Genomic DNA, 17995 nt, shown 5'->3' with positions numbered 1-17995 from the left:
TAATTGCCTTTTTATAGAGATAGATATTCCTTGGCAAAAACACACGCGCACACACACACACACACACACAACACACATTTTCGTCCGAAGTAGCTATCTTGGTGTGTTTGTTCGTCATGATTTTGCTACAGAAATCAATGTTTTTATTTTATTTTATTTTATTTTATTTTATTTTATTTATCTTGGTGAGAAGATTATTGCCGCGGCAAAAGATGTCCAGGCAAAGAAGGAAATTTATGCTCCGTATAACATTCTTCCTCTGGATTCTGCTGGCACATCACAGTCTGTCATGCAGCTCGAGGAGGTACCTACCATGGAGGATATACACACATCCATATCTCTCAGTATATTATAGTGCCAACATCAATTGACATGATAAGCATGCATATTTTTAGGTTAAGGCTGCTGTGGCTGCACTTTGGAATACAAGAGGCTTGAACTGGCCGGCTGCGTTTGAGCAGCAGAGACAAAAAGCTGGGGACTTGGACCTTCTTGATTGGTTAAGGGCCATGTTTGGGTTTCAGGCATGTGTTTTGTTTTACAGAATTGGATATTGAATGGTTAGAGTCATTGAAAGATTTTAATATATGCCTTATAACTGTTTTGGTGTCCACAGAGAGACAATGCCAGGAATCAGAGGGAGCATTTAATTCTGCTACTTGCCAATGTTCATATAAGACTAATTCCCAAGCCTGAGCCTCTTAACAAGGCATGCACTGATTTCTCATATTTATTGTTACAATGTTGCGTTTCATAGCTTGTAGCATTATCTGTGATGTTAAAACATCAATGTCCTACTTTTGATGGGGCTTATGCTGTGTCCAAATTCAGAGCTGAACTGAATGCTATTTTCATTGTCTCCGTGTGTTTGTGCTTGTTGTTACTTCTCGCACCATTAAACAATTATCTTTGTAAGCCTCTGTGTCTGATTTGTGGAGGTCTTGAGTTTGATTCCCCTCCTTGAGGTCAACCTCACAATCATTTTCTCTTGTTTAAAATTGGCATGTGGCATTGGGGCCTGCAACATGTCTAGAAAGGATTAGGGCGGGGGCACCCCTCTAGTCACCTGCCCGGGGTGGGGTGATAAGAAAGACTCTACGTCTGTCTTTTTATTTTTTTCATGTCTGTATGCTATTTAATGTTATGCTTTATCTCTCTCCACACTTGGGCACTGGTAAATTTTAACGTATTCCTCTAATCCAGCTTGATGATCGAGCTGTTGATGCAGTCATGAACAAGATTTTCAAGAACTACAAAACATGGTGCAAGTTCTTGGGAAGAAAACACAGTTTACGGTGAGATACAATTATATCTGCATTTACTTCTGTTAGAGGACTTGTCGCGCATGCTTATGCTTTATGCTTTTATAGTTTGAATTGATATTATGTATGATCTGAGTGTCTGATACTAAAATATTCAAATCTTGATGCTGGTAGGCTCCCTCAAGGGCAACAAGAAGTGCAACAGAGAAAGATACTTTACATGGGCCTCTATCTTCTTATCTGGGGTGAAGCAGCTAACGTGCGCTTTATGCCAGAGTGCCTATGCTACATTTTTCATAATGTGAGTAGTTCATTCCTCTGTTAAGACTCCGGTGTTAGTTTAAGTTAACTAATTATTTGTTTTATATTTTAGTACATGTTTCATAGCAATGTCCCAATATATGTTCAGATGGCATATGAACTCCATGGTCTATTGGCTGGAAATGTCAGCATTGTAACTGGAGAAAACATTAAGCCTTCTTATGGTGGAGACGATGAATCTTTCCTTCGGAAGGTTATAACGCCCCTTTATCGAGTAATTGACAGGGTAATTTCTAAAGTAAACTTGCACACAGTTGTCTAACGTTCAGCCTTTCTCTTTTAGACATGATGCATTGGTGCTAATGATATTCCAGGAAGCCAAGAAGTGCAATGATGGAAAGGCCCCTCACTCATCTTGGTGCAACTATGATGATCTAAATGAGTACTTCTGGTACATAGGGAGTTTACATTAAAACTTTTAAGTTTTAATTTTTTTTAATGAAGATTGTAGTGGGTGTTTGGGTTTCTTTACTTGCTCTGATATATGATTTTTTTCACCTTGTTCAGGTCGTCTGATTGCTTCTCTTTGGGTTGGCCTATGCGTGATGATGGTGATTTCTTCAAATCAACACGTGACATGGCACAAGTACTCTTAGATGCAGATATTATTTCTTTATTTTGATTCTAATCTGTTGATTCTTTTCTTGATATAGCTGATATGACAGGGAAAGCAGGCAAATCATAGAACGTCTAGAAGCACAGGCAAATCATATTTTGTTGAGACCCGAACATTTTGGCATACTTTTCGCAGTTTTGATCGTTTGTGGACATTCTATATATTGGCTTTACAGGTATTTAAGTGCAACAGATAAGTTACTAACAGACAATCATCTTCACTCCTTATTTTGGATGTTTGTGTCAAAAATTAAGTGTCTGAACTGTTCTGTTGCAGGCTATGGTTATTGTCGGATGGAATGATATTTCTCCAACGAACATTTTAAAGAAGGATGCCTTATACTATCTAGCAAGTATTTTTATCACAGCTGCTTGTCTTCGCCTTTTGCAAAGTATGTAATTCTAATTTCATAGCTGACATAGTCAAATTTTAGCACAATCCATTTAACATTGTCAATTTTTATGGTAGAATGTTGCTTAAACTTTTGACATTATAACAAGAAGCTATGTGCCTCAAGATGCTGTAGTTATCTCATTTATTGTTTTCGTTTTATTTTTAATTATTGAAGAAATTATCTAAACGAAGGAAAAATTGAAATTAAAATCGTTTGACTTGTTGAATGATTGGTGAAATATTGCTTGACACAATTATAAAAGCTCAAGTGCACAGGTTTGAGGACTTGAGTTTGAGTCTGACAGCAGTCACTTACTGCAAAATAATGTTCCAGTGCCCCTCCCAGCAGCCTGCTTTAGTGGGATGAGAATTAACTAATTGCCTTTTATTGTTCATTGAGAAGACTGCGAATGTTGACCCTCTGTAAAATCTGTCTTGAGCCTTATAAACCTTAAATCATTGTGTCGAGTCTTTTATAGACATTACTAGTTAAAACAGTTTCCAAATGAAAAAAGGTAAGGTTATTTTTTTGGTTAAAGAAAGATACTACTTTTAACATATTCTTCTACATGTCATTTCTTAGATTGAAATTGTTATGACAAACACCACGAACCAAGAACACAGTCCAGACTCACGATAGAAAAGTAAAACACGCCACACACAAAGAACACAAAAATTTATGTGGTTCGTCAAAGCTTAAGTCCACGATGAAGATCCGGTGAAAGATTTCACTATGTGAAAATCAGGAGATTACAAGTTTCATCCCCAAACCCTAGCTCTCTCTCTCTCTCTTTCCTGCAGTTTTTACTTTTTAGTGTTCTCTCGCTACAGTTCCCAAACCTAAAATCCATTATATGCTGGGTTATAAGAGAATTCTAAAACTGGGTCCATGACCCACAAGAGGAAAATGGGCCAAAAAAATTGGGCCAAAACCGGATCACATCACGTCCCTGGCCAAAACAAAATTCGGGCCACAACATCACAATGTTAAAAGACTATGTATTCATTTTTGTTCAAAGAAATCATTTTGCTTTGGCAATTCCTTGTTTAGACGCACCTTGTCATTGCTGCATATTTTTGGTTAATAAGATGTAGAACTTATTTTTGTGAAGTCTTTTATTGGGCAATAGAAGAGGAGACAATGTTACATAAAGTAGAACAGGCACCCAAGAATAAACTAAGCGTCCCACCTTTGATGCTTGCAGATGTTGTGATTCTGTATTTTGACATAACAAGTTTTTTACCTCACACTTGTAAGACAAGTTGTCACTCATGGTTTTATTTCTCATGAATCATTTGTTTTAATTTCTTATTTTGATTAATATTTTTCATTAATAAACGAACTTGAGAAAATTTTCCACTTGACATGTGGTAGATATAGTTATAAATAAACAGTGTGAATTGGAATAATTTAGTGGGCAGCTGGGATGATACTTCTAGTAAATACTTTAAACTTGTTTCAATATAAAATATAAAGAATGAGAAATGGATAAAAATGTAAAAAATAAGAAAAAGATTAACAGATAGGATGAAGGAGAGAGGAATAACAAGTCTTGGGGAAGACAGCCAATTGACAACTTTCATTTGACAATTTAGAAGAAAGAAGTAAAAATGTTCTTGCAACGGAGTCCTAGCAGTTCTAAGAAAAGAGAGTCCCAGTATATAACTTGAGCTAGTTAAGCAATGCAAAAGCATAACATTGACGGCACATTCAAGAGGTAACCATATCTTGGAGAATATTCATTCTAATAATAGTTGGACAATGATTACAGCTAGATGGATAGTCTCATCAACATCGTGAAGCTAAGTGTATAGTGGAAGAAGTTATTCTGAGCAGCCACTTAACAAAAAAAAAAAAAAAAAGTTATTCTGAGCAGCCATAATATGTACACCATGATGCCGCCTTACCAAGAGAGGACAAACAATTGTTGTCTAAAGCAAGAGAAAAATAAACGAAGAAGGAAAGGAATGCAAGAACAAGGAGAAAAAAGACAAGCAAACAACAGTTGCTGCAATTCTATTAAGAATATTATTCATCACCGCTCTTTCCAATACCCTAGCCACCCTTTATATAGAGTCTCCTAGCAATCCTATTATAATTGGCTTTATTACAATAAAGGACAGATCATGGAACATGGAAAGTCTGAAATTACTTAAAATTTTCCAAAAATCATATCATGGAAAGTTTTCAAAAAGCAGAATATGGAAAGTTTCCAACGATCACAAAGTTGATAAAATCATTGACTGCATCAGTCCCCCTGGGTTGGAAAAAACTTGCCCTCGAGTTTCACTACGAATAAAGTGGCTCATCGTATATTAGTATGAACAAAATTTCATACCATTGAGGACTTGATCTTAATGCTACAAAATCTTGCTTCAAATTTTTTTTTTTTTTGTCTGATTGCAATGTTTGAGCAAATATGAAGTTCACCTTGCCTCTACCTGTAAGTGTACAATCAAGCCATTTTGTATCCAATGGACATGCTGGAATGATCACTTCACGGTGAACTCTCATACCGAGATAACTATGAGCTCGGTCCTCATATTGCCAAACCTCGAGATGCATGATATCATCCTCAAAATAGTTAGTAAGAGGAGCAAGAAGCATTGCACTAAATTCAATCCCAACCAAAAAAGTCCTGTTTGCCACAAAATTATTCCGTACATTGCCAAGTAACCTTCAAAACACGACACCAACGTATCTTCACTAGCACTTTCTGGAATAATAACTTCTTCATCAACAATCGATTCACATAATGATCCTTCTTCACAAACTTGATGCCTAAACTTCTCCACTCCATCTTGGACATGGAATTTGAAAATTTCTTCGACCCATTCATCAGCTAATCCATGTTGTTCTTTCTCAATAGCAAACTTCTTGTCACCATCCTCTTCTTTTGCCGTATCGAATTCCTTAACTTTATCATCCTCATGTTTTGGAAGCAAAGGGGGCTTTTGCATAACCAAGAATTCAACTAAATCACCATATAAGATTTCATCATCCTCTTACCTGCGGATAATCATCATATTTTGGCTCTACCTCTGGGGTTGCATCATCGTCTTTGATCAAAATCTGTTTTTCATCTTTTCTGCACTCCGCCGATCTATGCCCAGGCTCTCCACACTTGCAACACTTCAGCCCAAGGTCTCCGCCTTGACTTTGGCCTGCTGGCCTTCCATAATTTTGGAAGTTTTCTACAGTGGCAGCCTGCTCTCTAACACCACCAAAAAGTGGCAGCTGCTGTCCCACATGTTGGGCGTTTTGTACTGTTGTAGAGGCTGATTTGCACTTAAAAGTGGACTGCAACCTTGTGGCAGTGCTGCTGGAGCACAAAACCTGCTTGTTTTTGTTGAAAAAGAGATATTTGGTTTTAATAAGACCATATTTTAGGGGATATGATAGGCGTGTAAATATAGATAGTCAATGACCAGATTTTAGGGGATATTTTAGTGTATAACCTATAGCTTCTATTAGTGCACAGCCTGTAGCTTCTGTTAGTATACAGCCTGTAATTACAGCCTGTAGTTTGCTGTCACAGCTTGTAGTCAGCTTGTAGTTTCCTTTTTTTTTTAGCCCCTTGTATGTCCTATTTAACTAAAGCATTGTAAACCATTCAAAGGAAGGCAATATACAGATTTCTTTCAATCTTGAAATCGCCTATTTGGTATCAGAGCATCTTACCGATTCTTCTGGAAAAAAAACCCCTAGCTGTTCCTTTTTTTTCTCTTCCAAACAACTCTAATCACCATGTCTGATGACATACCTGAGTCCAAGACCAAGACCTTTGAGTCCCAAGTCCAAAACTCTCAGACACACTCCGTCCAGATTACCACAATTCGGCTAAATGGTGAAAACTTCCTTCGCTGGTCCCAGTCCGTGCGGATGTATATCCGAGGCAGAGGCAAAATCAGCTACCTAACAGGAGAAAAGAAGGAACCAAAACCTGAAGATCCATCCTACTCGACCTGGGATGCAGAGAATTCGATGGTGATGACCTGGTTGGTGAATTCTATGGAGGAGGACATCAGTTCTAATTATATGTGTTACCACACAGCAAAAGAACTTTGGGACAATGTCAACCAAATGTATTCAGACCTGTGAAATCAGTCTCAAGTCTATGAACTAACGCTGAAACTCGGAGAGATCCGTCAAGGAGATAACAGTGTTACAAAATATTTCAACTCTCTGAAACGTTTGTGGCAGGACCTTGATTTGTTCAGCGATTATGAGTGGAAATCGCCTGAAGATTGCAACCATTACAAAAAGAAGGTGGAAGACAACCGCATCTTCAAGTTTCTCATTGGACTCAATGTCGAGTTTGATGAAGTGAGAGGCAGAATAATTGGACGACAACCCTTGCCTTTAATCGGTGAAGTCTTCTCCGAGGTTCGAAGAGAGGAAAGTCGCAGGCTGGTCATGCTTGGAAAAAAGTTATCAAATGGTGCTGTTGAGACCTCTGCCTTGGTCGCATCTGAAGCGAATATTGGCAGGAAACATAATGAAAAGCCCCGTCTTTGGTGTGACCACTGCAACAAGCCTCACCATACCCGTGAAACCTGCTGGAAAATTCATGGTAAACCAGCGAATTGGAAGAGTAAGCAGGAAGGCAGATTCAACCAGGAAGGCAGATTCAACCGAGCCCCATCAGCTCATGAAGCCGAGGCACTTCCCTTCAGCAAAGAACAGATGGATCATCTTCTAAAATTGCTGAAATTCAATTCCTCATCTGGTACTCCTAATGTTTCTCTTGCTCAAACAGGTAACAACCCAAAGGCCTTATCTTGTCATTCAAATTCCAGTGTTACCCCATGGATCATTGATTCAGGGGCTTCTGACCATATGACAAGTTGTTCTCATTTATTTCAAACTTATTCACCCTGTTCTGGCTCTGAAAAAAAAATCAGAATAGCTGATGGTTCTTATTCTCCTATTGCAGGCAAAGGTTTAGTGAAACTTTCAAAAATTATTGATCTTAAGTCTGTCCTTCATGTCCTTAAGCTTGCTTGTAACCTTTTATCAGTTAGTAAATTGTCCAAAGACTCTAATTGTCGTGTTATCTTTTTTGAATCCTATTGTGAATTTCAGGACCAGAGCTTGGGGAAGACGATTGGCAGTGCTAAGATGATAGATGGTCTCTACTATTTTGAAGATGATATTTCAAGTAATAAAAAGGCTCAAGGTTTGAGTAGTTTTCGTTCTATCCCTATTAGAGAACAAATAATGCTATGGCATTTTAGACTAGGGCATCCTAGTTTCCCTTATCTTAAAAAATTATTTCCTTCTTTGTTTAAAGGATTGGATTGTTCATCTTTTTATTGTGAGAATTGTTTTTTATCAAAGAGTCATCGTACTACGTATTCTCCTAAACCTTACCAAACATCAAAACCATTTTATTTAATCCATAGCGATGTTTGGGGACCTTCTAGGATCACAACTCTTTCTGGAAAAAAATGGTTTGTGACTTTTATTGATGATCATACACGTTTGTGTTGGGTGTATTTAATGAATGAAAAATCTGGAGTTGAAAAATTATTCAAGGATTTTTATATGATGATTGAAAATCAATTTCAAACAAAAATTGGCATTCTTCATACTGATAACGGCACCGAATACTTTAATGAAGTTTTAGGAAGTTTTTTAACAGAAAAAGGAATTTTTCACCAATCCACTTGTGTTGACACACCCCAACAAAACGTAATTGCTGAAAGAAACAATAAACATTTACTTGAAGTTTCTCGTGCCATCATGTTTTCAATGAATGTTCCTAAGTATTTGTGGGGTGAAGCCGTTTTAACAGCAACATATTTGATTAACAGGATGCCTACTCGTGTTCTTAATTATTTTACACCCCTTGAAAGCCTTAAAAAATCTTTTCCTGAAACTCGGATTTATTCAAACCTGCCTTTGAAAGTATTTGGGTGCACTGTCTTTGTCCATTTACCTAGTAGACTTCGATCTAAATTGGATCCTTGGGCCGAAAAATGTGTATTTGTTGGGTATGCCCCGAATAAAAAGGGGTACAAATGCTTCAATCCGACAACAAAAAAAATGTTTATCAGTATGGATGTTTTTTTTCTAGAAAATCATCCTTATTTTCAGAAAACTTTTCTTCAGGGGGAGAAAGAGAGTGAAGAAAATTTTTGGGAGATTTCTACTAATATTCCCTTACCTAAAACTATTGTCTCACACTCTATTACTCCAAACACTGATCTTTTTAAACAAGAAAATGATGTTCTAGAATCAGGAAACCCGGGGCCTCCTAGTCCTAATCTGCCGAGCCTTACTGTATCTCCAACAGGGGGAGAAATCCTACCAACGGTTCCAAAAAATCCGAATCCTGAGCTTCTGGTTTATAACAGAAAAAAGACTCATCAAAAGAGTAGAGAGCCTACTATTGTACCTGAGCAAGGCCAATCAGAGGTCCTGAGCAATGACTCCCTGAACACTCAAGGTACTCTAAATCCTAACTTGTCTACAGTTGTCCCTACTATTTCTAATCGTACAGAGACACCTAGCCAAGTTCCTGTAGACCTTGATATCCCTATAGCTGTTAGAAAAGGAATCCGAACCTGTACCCAGTATCCCATTGCCAAATACTTGTCTTATGATAAACTTTCCCATAAACATAGGGCTTTTACTTCAAATATTTCTCACTTGTTTGTTCCAAGAAACATCAGGAAGCACTAGATGATCCGAATTGGAAATCAGCAGTGTTAGAGGAGATGAATGCTCTTAAAAGGAGTGGAACGTGGGAGATAGTTGACTTACCCAAAGGAAAGAAAACTGTTGGGTGTAAATGGGTTTTCACTATTAAGTGTAAAGCTGATGGTAGTGTGGAAAGGTACGAGGCAAGACTTGTGGCGAAAGGTTTTACGCAAACGTACGGCATTGATTACCAAGAGACGTTTGCTCCTGTAGCAAAAATAAATTCTATTTGAGTCTTATTGTCGTTGGCAGTCAATTCTAATTGGCCATTACATCAATTGGACATAAAAAATGCCTTTTTAAATGGAGACTTGGAAGAAGAAGTGTTTATGAGCTTGCCACCTGGGTTCGAAGGAAAACACAGTCAGAGCAAAGTCTGTAAACTCAAAAAATCCCTGTACGGTTTGAAACAGTCTCCAAGAGCGTGGTTTGAACGTTTTGGAAAGGCTGTGAAGAGTCATGGGTATCATCAGAGTCAGGCAGACCATACCATGTTCTACAAACACGGTGAGGAAGGGAAAATTGCCATTTTAATTGTGTATGTGGATGATATAATTTTGACAGGTGATGACATTGAAGAGTCGACCAGACTGAAGAAGAAACTTGCTAAAGATTTTGAAGTCAAAGATCTGGGAGCATTAAAATACTTCCTTGGAATGGAATTTGCCAAGTCAAGAGAAGGAATTTTCGTGAATCAACGAAAATATGTACTTGATTTGCTTAATGAGACAGGACTACTCGGGTGTAAAGCTGCTGACACTCCAATTGAAGTCAACCTGAAGTTAGAAGTTGCCGAACCCGAGAATATGGTTGATCGTGAAAGATATCAGAGATTGGTGGGAAGACTAATTTACTTATCTCACACACGCCCAGATATAGCATTTGCAGTCAGTATGGTGAGTCAGTTCATGCACTCTCCTGGACAGGAACACTTTGAAGCAGTGTACAGGATTCTGAGGTACTTAAAGGGCTCACCAGGTAAAGGACTTATGTTCAAGAAACAAGGTCATTTACAAGTGGAGGTGTACACAGATGCTGATTGGGCAGGCAGTATAGTTGATAGACGATCTACCTCAGGATATTGCACCTTCGTTGGAGGAAACTTAGTCACGTGGCGAAGCAAGAAACAAAATGTAGTAGCGAGGAGTAGTGCAGAAGCCGAGTTCAGAGCACTCGCCCATGGGATTTGCGAAGCTATATGGTTAAAAAAAATCCTTGAAGATTTGAAGGTTATTGTTTCTCCTCCAATGAGAGTCTACTGTGACAACAAAGCTGCCATTTCAATTGCTCATAATCCAGTCCTCCACGACAGAACCAAACATGTGGAAGTTGACAAACACTTTATCAAGGAAAAGCTTGACTGTGGTATGATTTGCATTCCTTATGTCTCTACTACTGAACAAGCTGCAGACATCCTTACCAAAGGACTACACAAGAAACAGTTTGAAGTTTTAAGAAGCAAGCTAGCTATGGAAGACATCTACAAGCCAGCTTGAGGGGGAGTGTTGAAAAAGAGATATTTGGTTTTAATAAGACCATATTTTAGGGGATATGATAGGCGTGTAAATATAGATAGTCAATGACCAGATTTTAGGGGATATTTTAGTGTATAACCTATAGCTTCTATTAGTGCACAGCCTGTAGCTTCTGTTAGTATACAGCCTGTAGCTTCTGTTAGTATACAGCCTGTAATTACAGCCTGTAGTTTACTGTCACAGCTTGTAGTCAGCTTGTAGTTTCCTTTTTTTTTTAGCCCCTTGTATGTCCTATTTAACTAAAGCATTGTAAACCATTCAAAGGAAGGCAATATACAAATTTCTTTCAATCTTGAAATCGCCTATTGTTTTGTTGTTTCTCCACCACCAAAGCTCGTCGATAAGCCTCCGAAACTGACCAAAATGAATGTGAGAGCAGAACTTCTTGTATGTTGGGTCTTAGTCCGCTCTAATAGTGTGCCACAATATGTTCTCCACGCTCCGATAGGTCATTGCGTGGTAACAACTCATAAAAATCGTTCGTGTAATCTTCCACACTACCGCTACCTTGCCTCGCATTATGCGTTTGGACATAATTAAAATGCAAAAATTGTTTCTTCAACTTTTTCTTCATTTTCTCCTATTCTACAATCTTTGGCTTACATCTATGCTTTCTGGTAATCCGTAATTTCTCCCACCATGTCGATGCTTTACCCTTTAAACGAATAGCTACGAGCTTGACCTTCTTGTGATTTGGTATCTCGTGGTATTCAAAAATTCTTTTAGTGGTATTTAGCCGATCGATAAACTCCTCTCCCACTCCCGTGAAATTCAGGAATCTCAAATTTGATATTCGCCTCCCAACGATGATCGATCCGATCGTCGGGTGATCTATGGCGACGCGAAATATAAAACGGATGTTTCGCAAAAGTTCTGATGTTAGATAGGTCATCCTCCATCGGAAAGTTGTCATCAACTAGCGGGTTGATAACATGTTGAGCCAATTGCTGGTTCAACATTTCCACGTGTCTCTCCAGATTCTCGAGTTCGTTTTTCACTTGCCAGGCTAAGGGCTTGGCCGGAATTGCATCCTACGACGTTCTCTTCTCGGTTGTTGTCGTGGAAGCATGATTACGCAGTCGGAAAGCCGAACCTATGCTCTAGGGACCGAGCCAATGAAGGCCTAGGGGGCATGTGCCCCCTATGACCTGTCCCGCACTCTATAATATATGTGGTATTTTTTTTTCTTCATATATATGAAAAATTTTATACACCGCCCCCCCTAAATTTTTTTGTGGTTTCTAAATTTATCTCTTTATTTTTTCTTTATTTCTCATTTACTCTTCAAATTCCTTAAATTTCCCTTAAAACAAAAGTCAAATTTTCATTCATTTTAATTGAAACTCTTAACTTTTTCCTTTTAAAGTTCTCTCATTTTTCTTTCCTTTTTCTTTTTCTATTTCTAATTCTTAAAATTCTTCTTTTTAGCGTGCATATTTGAATAATTTTCTTCTTCTTCTTCTTCTTCTTCTTTTGTATTTTATATTTGTTATGTTATATATATATGCTGACTTTAAGATATACTCAAATCAAGAGTAAGTGATAAAGAAGAAGAAGAAAAAGAGAAGAAAATGGATGAGAGAAACAGAGAAAGATATGGGGAAAGAGAGAGAGAATACTTTCATCCCACCACATTCTATTTATAATAACAAGTTTCAGAAATTACACATAAGCCCCAACATTATATAAGTAATAACAAATAAGCCCTGACAACACTCCCCCTCAAGCTGGTGCAAAGATATCTATCATCCCCAGTTTGACTAACATATTTTGCAGGCAACTCTTGCTAACACCCTTAGGCAAAAGAACAACTTGATCATGGTGTTAACGTATGGAGTATAAATCAGCCCAAGACAAAACTTTTCCTTGATGAAGTGTCGATCGACTTCAATGTGCTTTGTCCTCTTATGTTGAATTGGATTGTGGGCAACGCTAATGACAGCCTTGTTGTCACCGTACAACTTCATCGGCTCGCGGACAGGATAACCCAACTCACCCAACATCGTACACAGCCATAACAACTCACAAACTCCATGTGCCATGGATTTGAACTCAGCCTCTACACTAGATCTAGCTACTACAGACTATTTCTTACTTCGCCATGAAACAAGATTACCTCCAACAAATGTGCAATATCCTGAATTAGATCGTCAATCTGTCACAAACCGTGCTCAAAAGCTTAAGTATAGGCTTTAACATGCAAGTGGCCATTACTGCCAAACAATATCCCCTTACCAGGTGAACCCTTGAGGTAGCGAACATGACGAGCTGCCTTAAGGTGAGGTGTACGTGGACCATGCATAAATTGACTAATCACACTAATAGTGTAGGCAATATCTGGGTACGTGAGGGATGAGTAAATCAGTCTCCCAACCAATCATTGAAATCTTCCCACATCATCTAATGAGTCTCCATCTACATCATTAAGCCTATGGTTCTGGGTCTAGCTCCAAGCCTGCCTGTTTCAGCTAACAAATCTAACACATACTTCCGTTGAGAAATGAACACACCTTTCTTTGATCTGCACATCTCGATGCCAAGAAAGTATCTCAATGATCCGAGGTCTTTAACCTCGAACTCTATCCCCAAGAATGACTTCATTTGACGAATCTTTTCTGGATTATTTCCGGTGATAACAATATCATCAACGTATACAATAAGGGTAGTGGTGCTGCCCTGGTGCTTCTTGATGAAGAGAGTATGATCTGCCTGACTCTGTGTGTACCCTACTCTTTTCATAGCAGTGCTGAACCTCTCAAACCAAGCACATGGCGACTGCTCTAACCCATACAAGGCTTTATTTAGCTTGCACACTAAATTCTGACCATTGGCAAGCTTAAACTCTGGTGGCATAGTCATAGACACCTCTTCCTCCAAGTCATTATGAAGGAAAGCATTCTTTACATCCAGTTGATTTAAGGGCCAATTCAAATTAGCTGCCAAAGAAAGAAGAACACGTATAGAGTTTATCTTGGCAACTAGAGCAAAAGTTTCTAGATAATCAATTCCATAGGTCTGAGTAAAGCCCTTTGCAACTAAACGAGCTTTATATCTCTCAATTGTTCAGTCTGTGTTACAAAATGTTATATTTAGAAATATTATTATAGGAATCCTTAAATTACTCCTTGATAGAATATTTGATATGAGAATATCATGGGAGAGATTCTAGCCTATAATAGAATATTGATTGGAGTGATTTATGGTATTGATTTTAGGAATCTTCCATTAATGTATTTTCCATATTTATCACCTCTATTTCTTCACCTATAAATAGAGGTGATCATTGTATACAAAGATCAAGAGAGAATATATTATAAAGTGATGTAGCGCTTTAGGCTCTTTGTGCCGTGGATGTAGGCCCTAGTGGCTGAATCACATAATATCCTTGTGTTCTTCGTGCTTCATTTCTCTCTTGACTTCTGTTTTATGCTTAACAACATGGTATTAGAGCCTACACTTTTGTTTTATGCTTAACAACAGTCTGCATGATACTTTATTGTGTAGACCCTTTTAACATATATGATAGCCATGATTTATGAAATGACTTACCATATTAGCATAGATTTGATTATGCATATGTTAGCATATATGATAGTCATGTTTTATGGAATGACTTACCATATTAACAGAGATTTGATTTAGATTTGATTTAGTTTCTTTTCTTGTAATATGAGCATGTGCTCTTATTTTATCTATAAATACTAGAGCTGTGAATGAGTGATTGATATCATTCAAGCCTTTGCATATTGTAAATCTCATTCAAACCTTTTACATATTTCTCTTCTCTTTCTTTTATATTGTATTTCTACTTGGTATCAGAGCCAGGGTGGTCCGACTGCAATGAGGGCATTGCAAGTTCGGCACCCACCCATTCAAAAACAGTCTGAGGAGACATAGTTGTTTCTTTTTTGTGGTCTAAGGAGACATAGTTGTTTCTTTTTTATGGTCTGAGGAGACATTGTTGATTCTTTCTTCTACATTGTTTAAACATATGTATAAAGGGGAATGGTCTAAGGAGACATTGTTGATTCTTTCATCTACATGTTTTAAACATGTGAAGGGGAATGATCTAAGGTGACATTGTTGGTTGTTTACGGTCTAAGGAGACATATTGTTGTTTGTTTACGGTCTCAGGAGACATTGTTGGTTGTTTATGGTTTGAGGAGACGTGATTGGTTGTTTACGGTCTGAGGAGACATTATTAATTGTTTATTGTCTGAGGAGACGTTTTTGGAAAATTGATCGCCATTTTTAATCTAGTCAGATTTGCACTCTGCAAACTTGTAGATTCTGAAGAAGGGTGCTAGCAAGACCGTGTTTGAAGATGCGTTGTCCAAGTTGGGCGATTCAAATATCCACACACCAACTTGAGGGGAAGGGTTAGCATATATGATAGCCACGATTTATGGAATGACTTACCATATTAGCAGAGATTTGATTTAGATTTGATTTAGTTTATTTTCTTGTAATATGGGCATGTGCTCTTATTTTATCTACAAATACTAGAGTTGTGAATGAGTGATTGATATCATTCAAGCCTTTGCACATTATAAATCTCATTCAAACCTTTTACATATTTCTTTTCTCTTTCTTCTATATTGGATTTCTACGGTAGACCCATTTGCAGCCTACTGGTTTCTTACCCCTAGGTAATGGAACAATATCTCAAGTACCATTCTTCTCAAGGGCCTTCATTTCTTCAAGCATAGCTTTCTTCTATGGAGTTTGACCGAACATCCGAAACACTAGAAGGAACAGATACAGAGGAGATCACGAAGTGAAGGCATGATATGTTGGAGAAAAAGCATCATAGGATACAAACTGAGATATGGGACGTTTTGTACAACTACGAACGCCTTTATGATCGGCAATAGGGACACCAAGATCAATAGGAATGTTATTAGGAAAAGAATCAGGAGTATCAATGTCAACTAAGGAATTACTTGGATTGAGGGAGACTTCTTAGTCCTGGGTTGAGTCAATAACTTGTTTTGCCCTCCTAGTATAGACAATTGGCTGCTTTCCGTGCTGCAAATCATGAGTGTTATGAGGACTAGACATATGCACCTCAGTAAGAAGCTCCCCCTGAATGGGAACATGCAAAGGAAGGGGGCATTCCCTCCGAATGGACAACGAATTCTCTACCTGTATAGTAGTCTACCCCTGTACAGAGTCCCGAGCAGTGGACAAAAAAGGAACAGACTCAAAGAATGTAACATCCATGGAGATAAAACGACGACTAGTGGCAGGGTTATAACACCGATAACTTTTTGAGTGGCGGAGTATCCAAGAAAGACGCATCGGATTGCCTTATGGTCCATTTTGTCCTTGCGATGATGAATGTGAATATAACAAACACAGCCAAACACTTTCGAAGGGGCAGTAAACAAGGCAATGTCATGGTGTAAGACAGAGAAGGGGGATTGATAGCCAAGAACCTTAGAATTCATGTGATTGATAAGGTATCTAGCTGTTAAGGTTGCATCAGCCCAAAAACTTTTAGGTACTCCCATCCCAATTAGAAGAGAACGGGTTACCTCCGTAATATGACGGCGTTTTCTTTCAGCTACACCGTTCTGTTATGGTGTATCGACACAAGAGGTTTGATGGACAATCTCGTTATCAGTAAAAAAAGGAGGCAAGACCACTATACATAAACTCTCCTCCATTATCAGATCGAAGGATTTTGAGGGGGACATCCAAACTGAGTACATACCATCCTATGAAAGATTTTAAATATGGAATGGACTTCATCTTTGGTTTTCATAAGATAAAGTCAAGTATATCGACTAAAGTCATCAACAAACACAACAAAGTAACGAAAACCAAGTAACGAAGTAGTAGATTCAGGACCCCACACATCAGAATGAACAAGTTGCAAAGGAGCTATACTTTTATGAATATTGGTAGGATAAGAAACACGACATTGTTTGGCAAGAACGCATGTTTCACAATTTAACTCAAAAGATTCAACAGGAGCAAACTGGGGAAGCACATGCTTCAAAACAGGAAGAGGTAAATGACCTAGTCTATTATGCCATCGCATTAGCAGATCTTTATTGACATTACTATTCCTAACACTAGATTGATTTGCAACATAATGAGAAGTTGGCCTAGCGTTCAGTAAATACAAGCCATTGTCCTCATGTCCACCCCAATCGTCTTCCCCGTGTCCAAGTCCTGAAACACACAGTGAGATGGAAAAAAGGTTACACTACAATTCAAGCCTTTTGTAATGTGACTGATAGAAAGGAGCTTATTGGTAAACTTTGGGACATGAAGAACAGAGGATAAGGTAAGATTAGGAGAGAAAGAAACAGTGCCCTTCCCCGCAATGGAGGTGAAGGTGCCATCAGCCACTTTAACCTTATCCTTACCAGAACATAAACTGTACGAAGAAAAATCAGATGCCATACCAGTCACGTGATCAGTGGCTCCTGAATCAATGATCCAGGGTGGCCCACCAGATAATGTGGAAACATGATGTGCCGAATGAGAGGTACCTCTGAGCGAAGTTAGAGGTGGAAATGGAGGAATGTTGTGCTAGTAGATGTCGGAGAACATCAAGTTCAGCCCCTGAGGATGCAATAAGTGGCATGGGCCGGTTATAGCTCACTGGCATGGGATCGGGTCAAACAATTGAAGTATGGCCCATGCAAAAGCACCATGGAATGGGCCGAGCTTGGAGGATCCACTGAAGAAGATCAAGCCCATTGGAAAGTCAGGCCCAAAAGGAAGAAAACCCTTGAATAGGAGCCCTATGTAATCAGTTAGTTAGAATATTTGTAATGGTCTATAAATAAACCATTACGGGTGGATAAGAAGGGGATTTTTTGATTGAAGTGTAAGAATTCTAGAGAGAGAAAAGAGAATGAATTTCTTGCATCTTCAATTGGCGCCGTCTGTGGGAACGACGAAGAAGATCGATTCGAGCCTGATCAGTATCATGTTAGTTCAATCAAGTTTGTGAGCACACAGATTGATTTCTGGAAGTTGAATCCAGATCAGTGAGATTGTAGTTTGTTCAGAGAGAATTCTTACTTATTGTCGATTCTGAGGCATTTGCTTCGGAATGACACAACTGTGATTTGTTCAATTGCAGTCAGATCTGGTGAGTTCAAAGCTAGAAAAGCTCAGATCTAGCAAACGGTGACCACGATTC

At 38.4% G+C, this 17995-nt stretch overlaps 2 protein-coding genes across 2 annotated transcripts in view; both read left to right on the top strand.

Annotated features, from left to right (window-relative positions):
- The window catches only part of LOC132267333 (callose synthase 5), a 62724-nt gene that overhangs the window by 338 nt on the left and 44391 nt on the right, over positions 1-17995 (top strand). Inside the window, exons 3-12 of the mRNA XM_059768480.1 lie at positions 194-304; positions 396-524; positions 617-709; positions 1204-1295; positions 1437-1563; positions 1672-1809; positions 1898-1974; positions 2091-2169; positions 2249-2374; positions 2476-2590. Of these exons, the coding sequence (XP_059624463.1) occupies positions 290-304; positions 396-524; positions 617-709; positions 1204-1295; positions 1437-1563; positions 1672-1809; positions 1898-1974; positions 2091-2169; positions 2249-2374; positions 2476-2590 (991 nt within the window). The 5' untranslated portion in view covers positions 194-289. The remainder of the gene's footprint in view (positions 1-193; positions 305-395; positions 525-616; positions 710-1203; positions 1296-1436; positions 1564-1671; positions 1810-1897; positions 1975-2090; positions 2170-2248; positions 2375-2475; positions 2591-17995) is intronic.
- Positions 6295-9266, top strand: LOC132267332 (uncharacterized). Its single transcript, XM_059768479.1, has 2 exons — positions 6295-7352; positions 7679-9266. The coding sequence occupies exons 1-2, from the start codon at positions 7010-7012 to the stop codon at positions 7711-7713; spliced, it is 378 nt and encodes a 125-aa protein (XP_059624462.1). The 5' UTR covers positions 6295-7009; the 3' UTR covers positions 7714-9266.

This window comes from Cornus florida, unplaced genomic scaffold (assembly GCF_030987335.1).
Source record: "Cornus florida cultivar Cherokee Brave unplaced genomic scaffold, ASM3098733v1 CherokeeBrave_3.0.0_Hap2_Chr07, whole genome shotgun sequence".
NCBI classification, from domain to species: domain Eukaryota; kingdom Viridiplantae; phylum Streptophyta; class Magnoliopsida; order Cornales; family Cornaceae; genus Cornus; species Cornus florida.
Note: the sequence above shows the minus strand (reverse complement) of the source record. Positions and strands in the feature narration are given on the sequence as shown.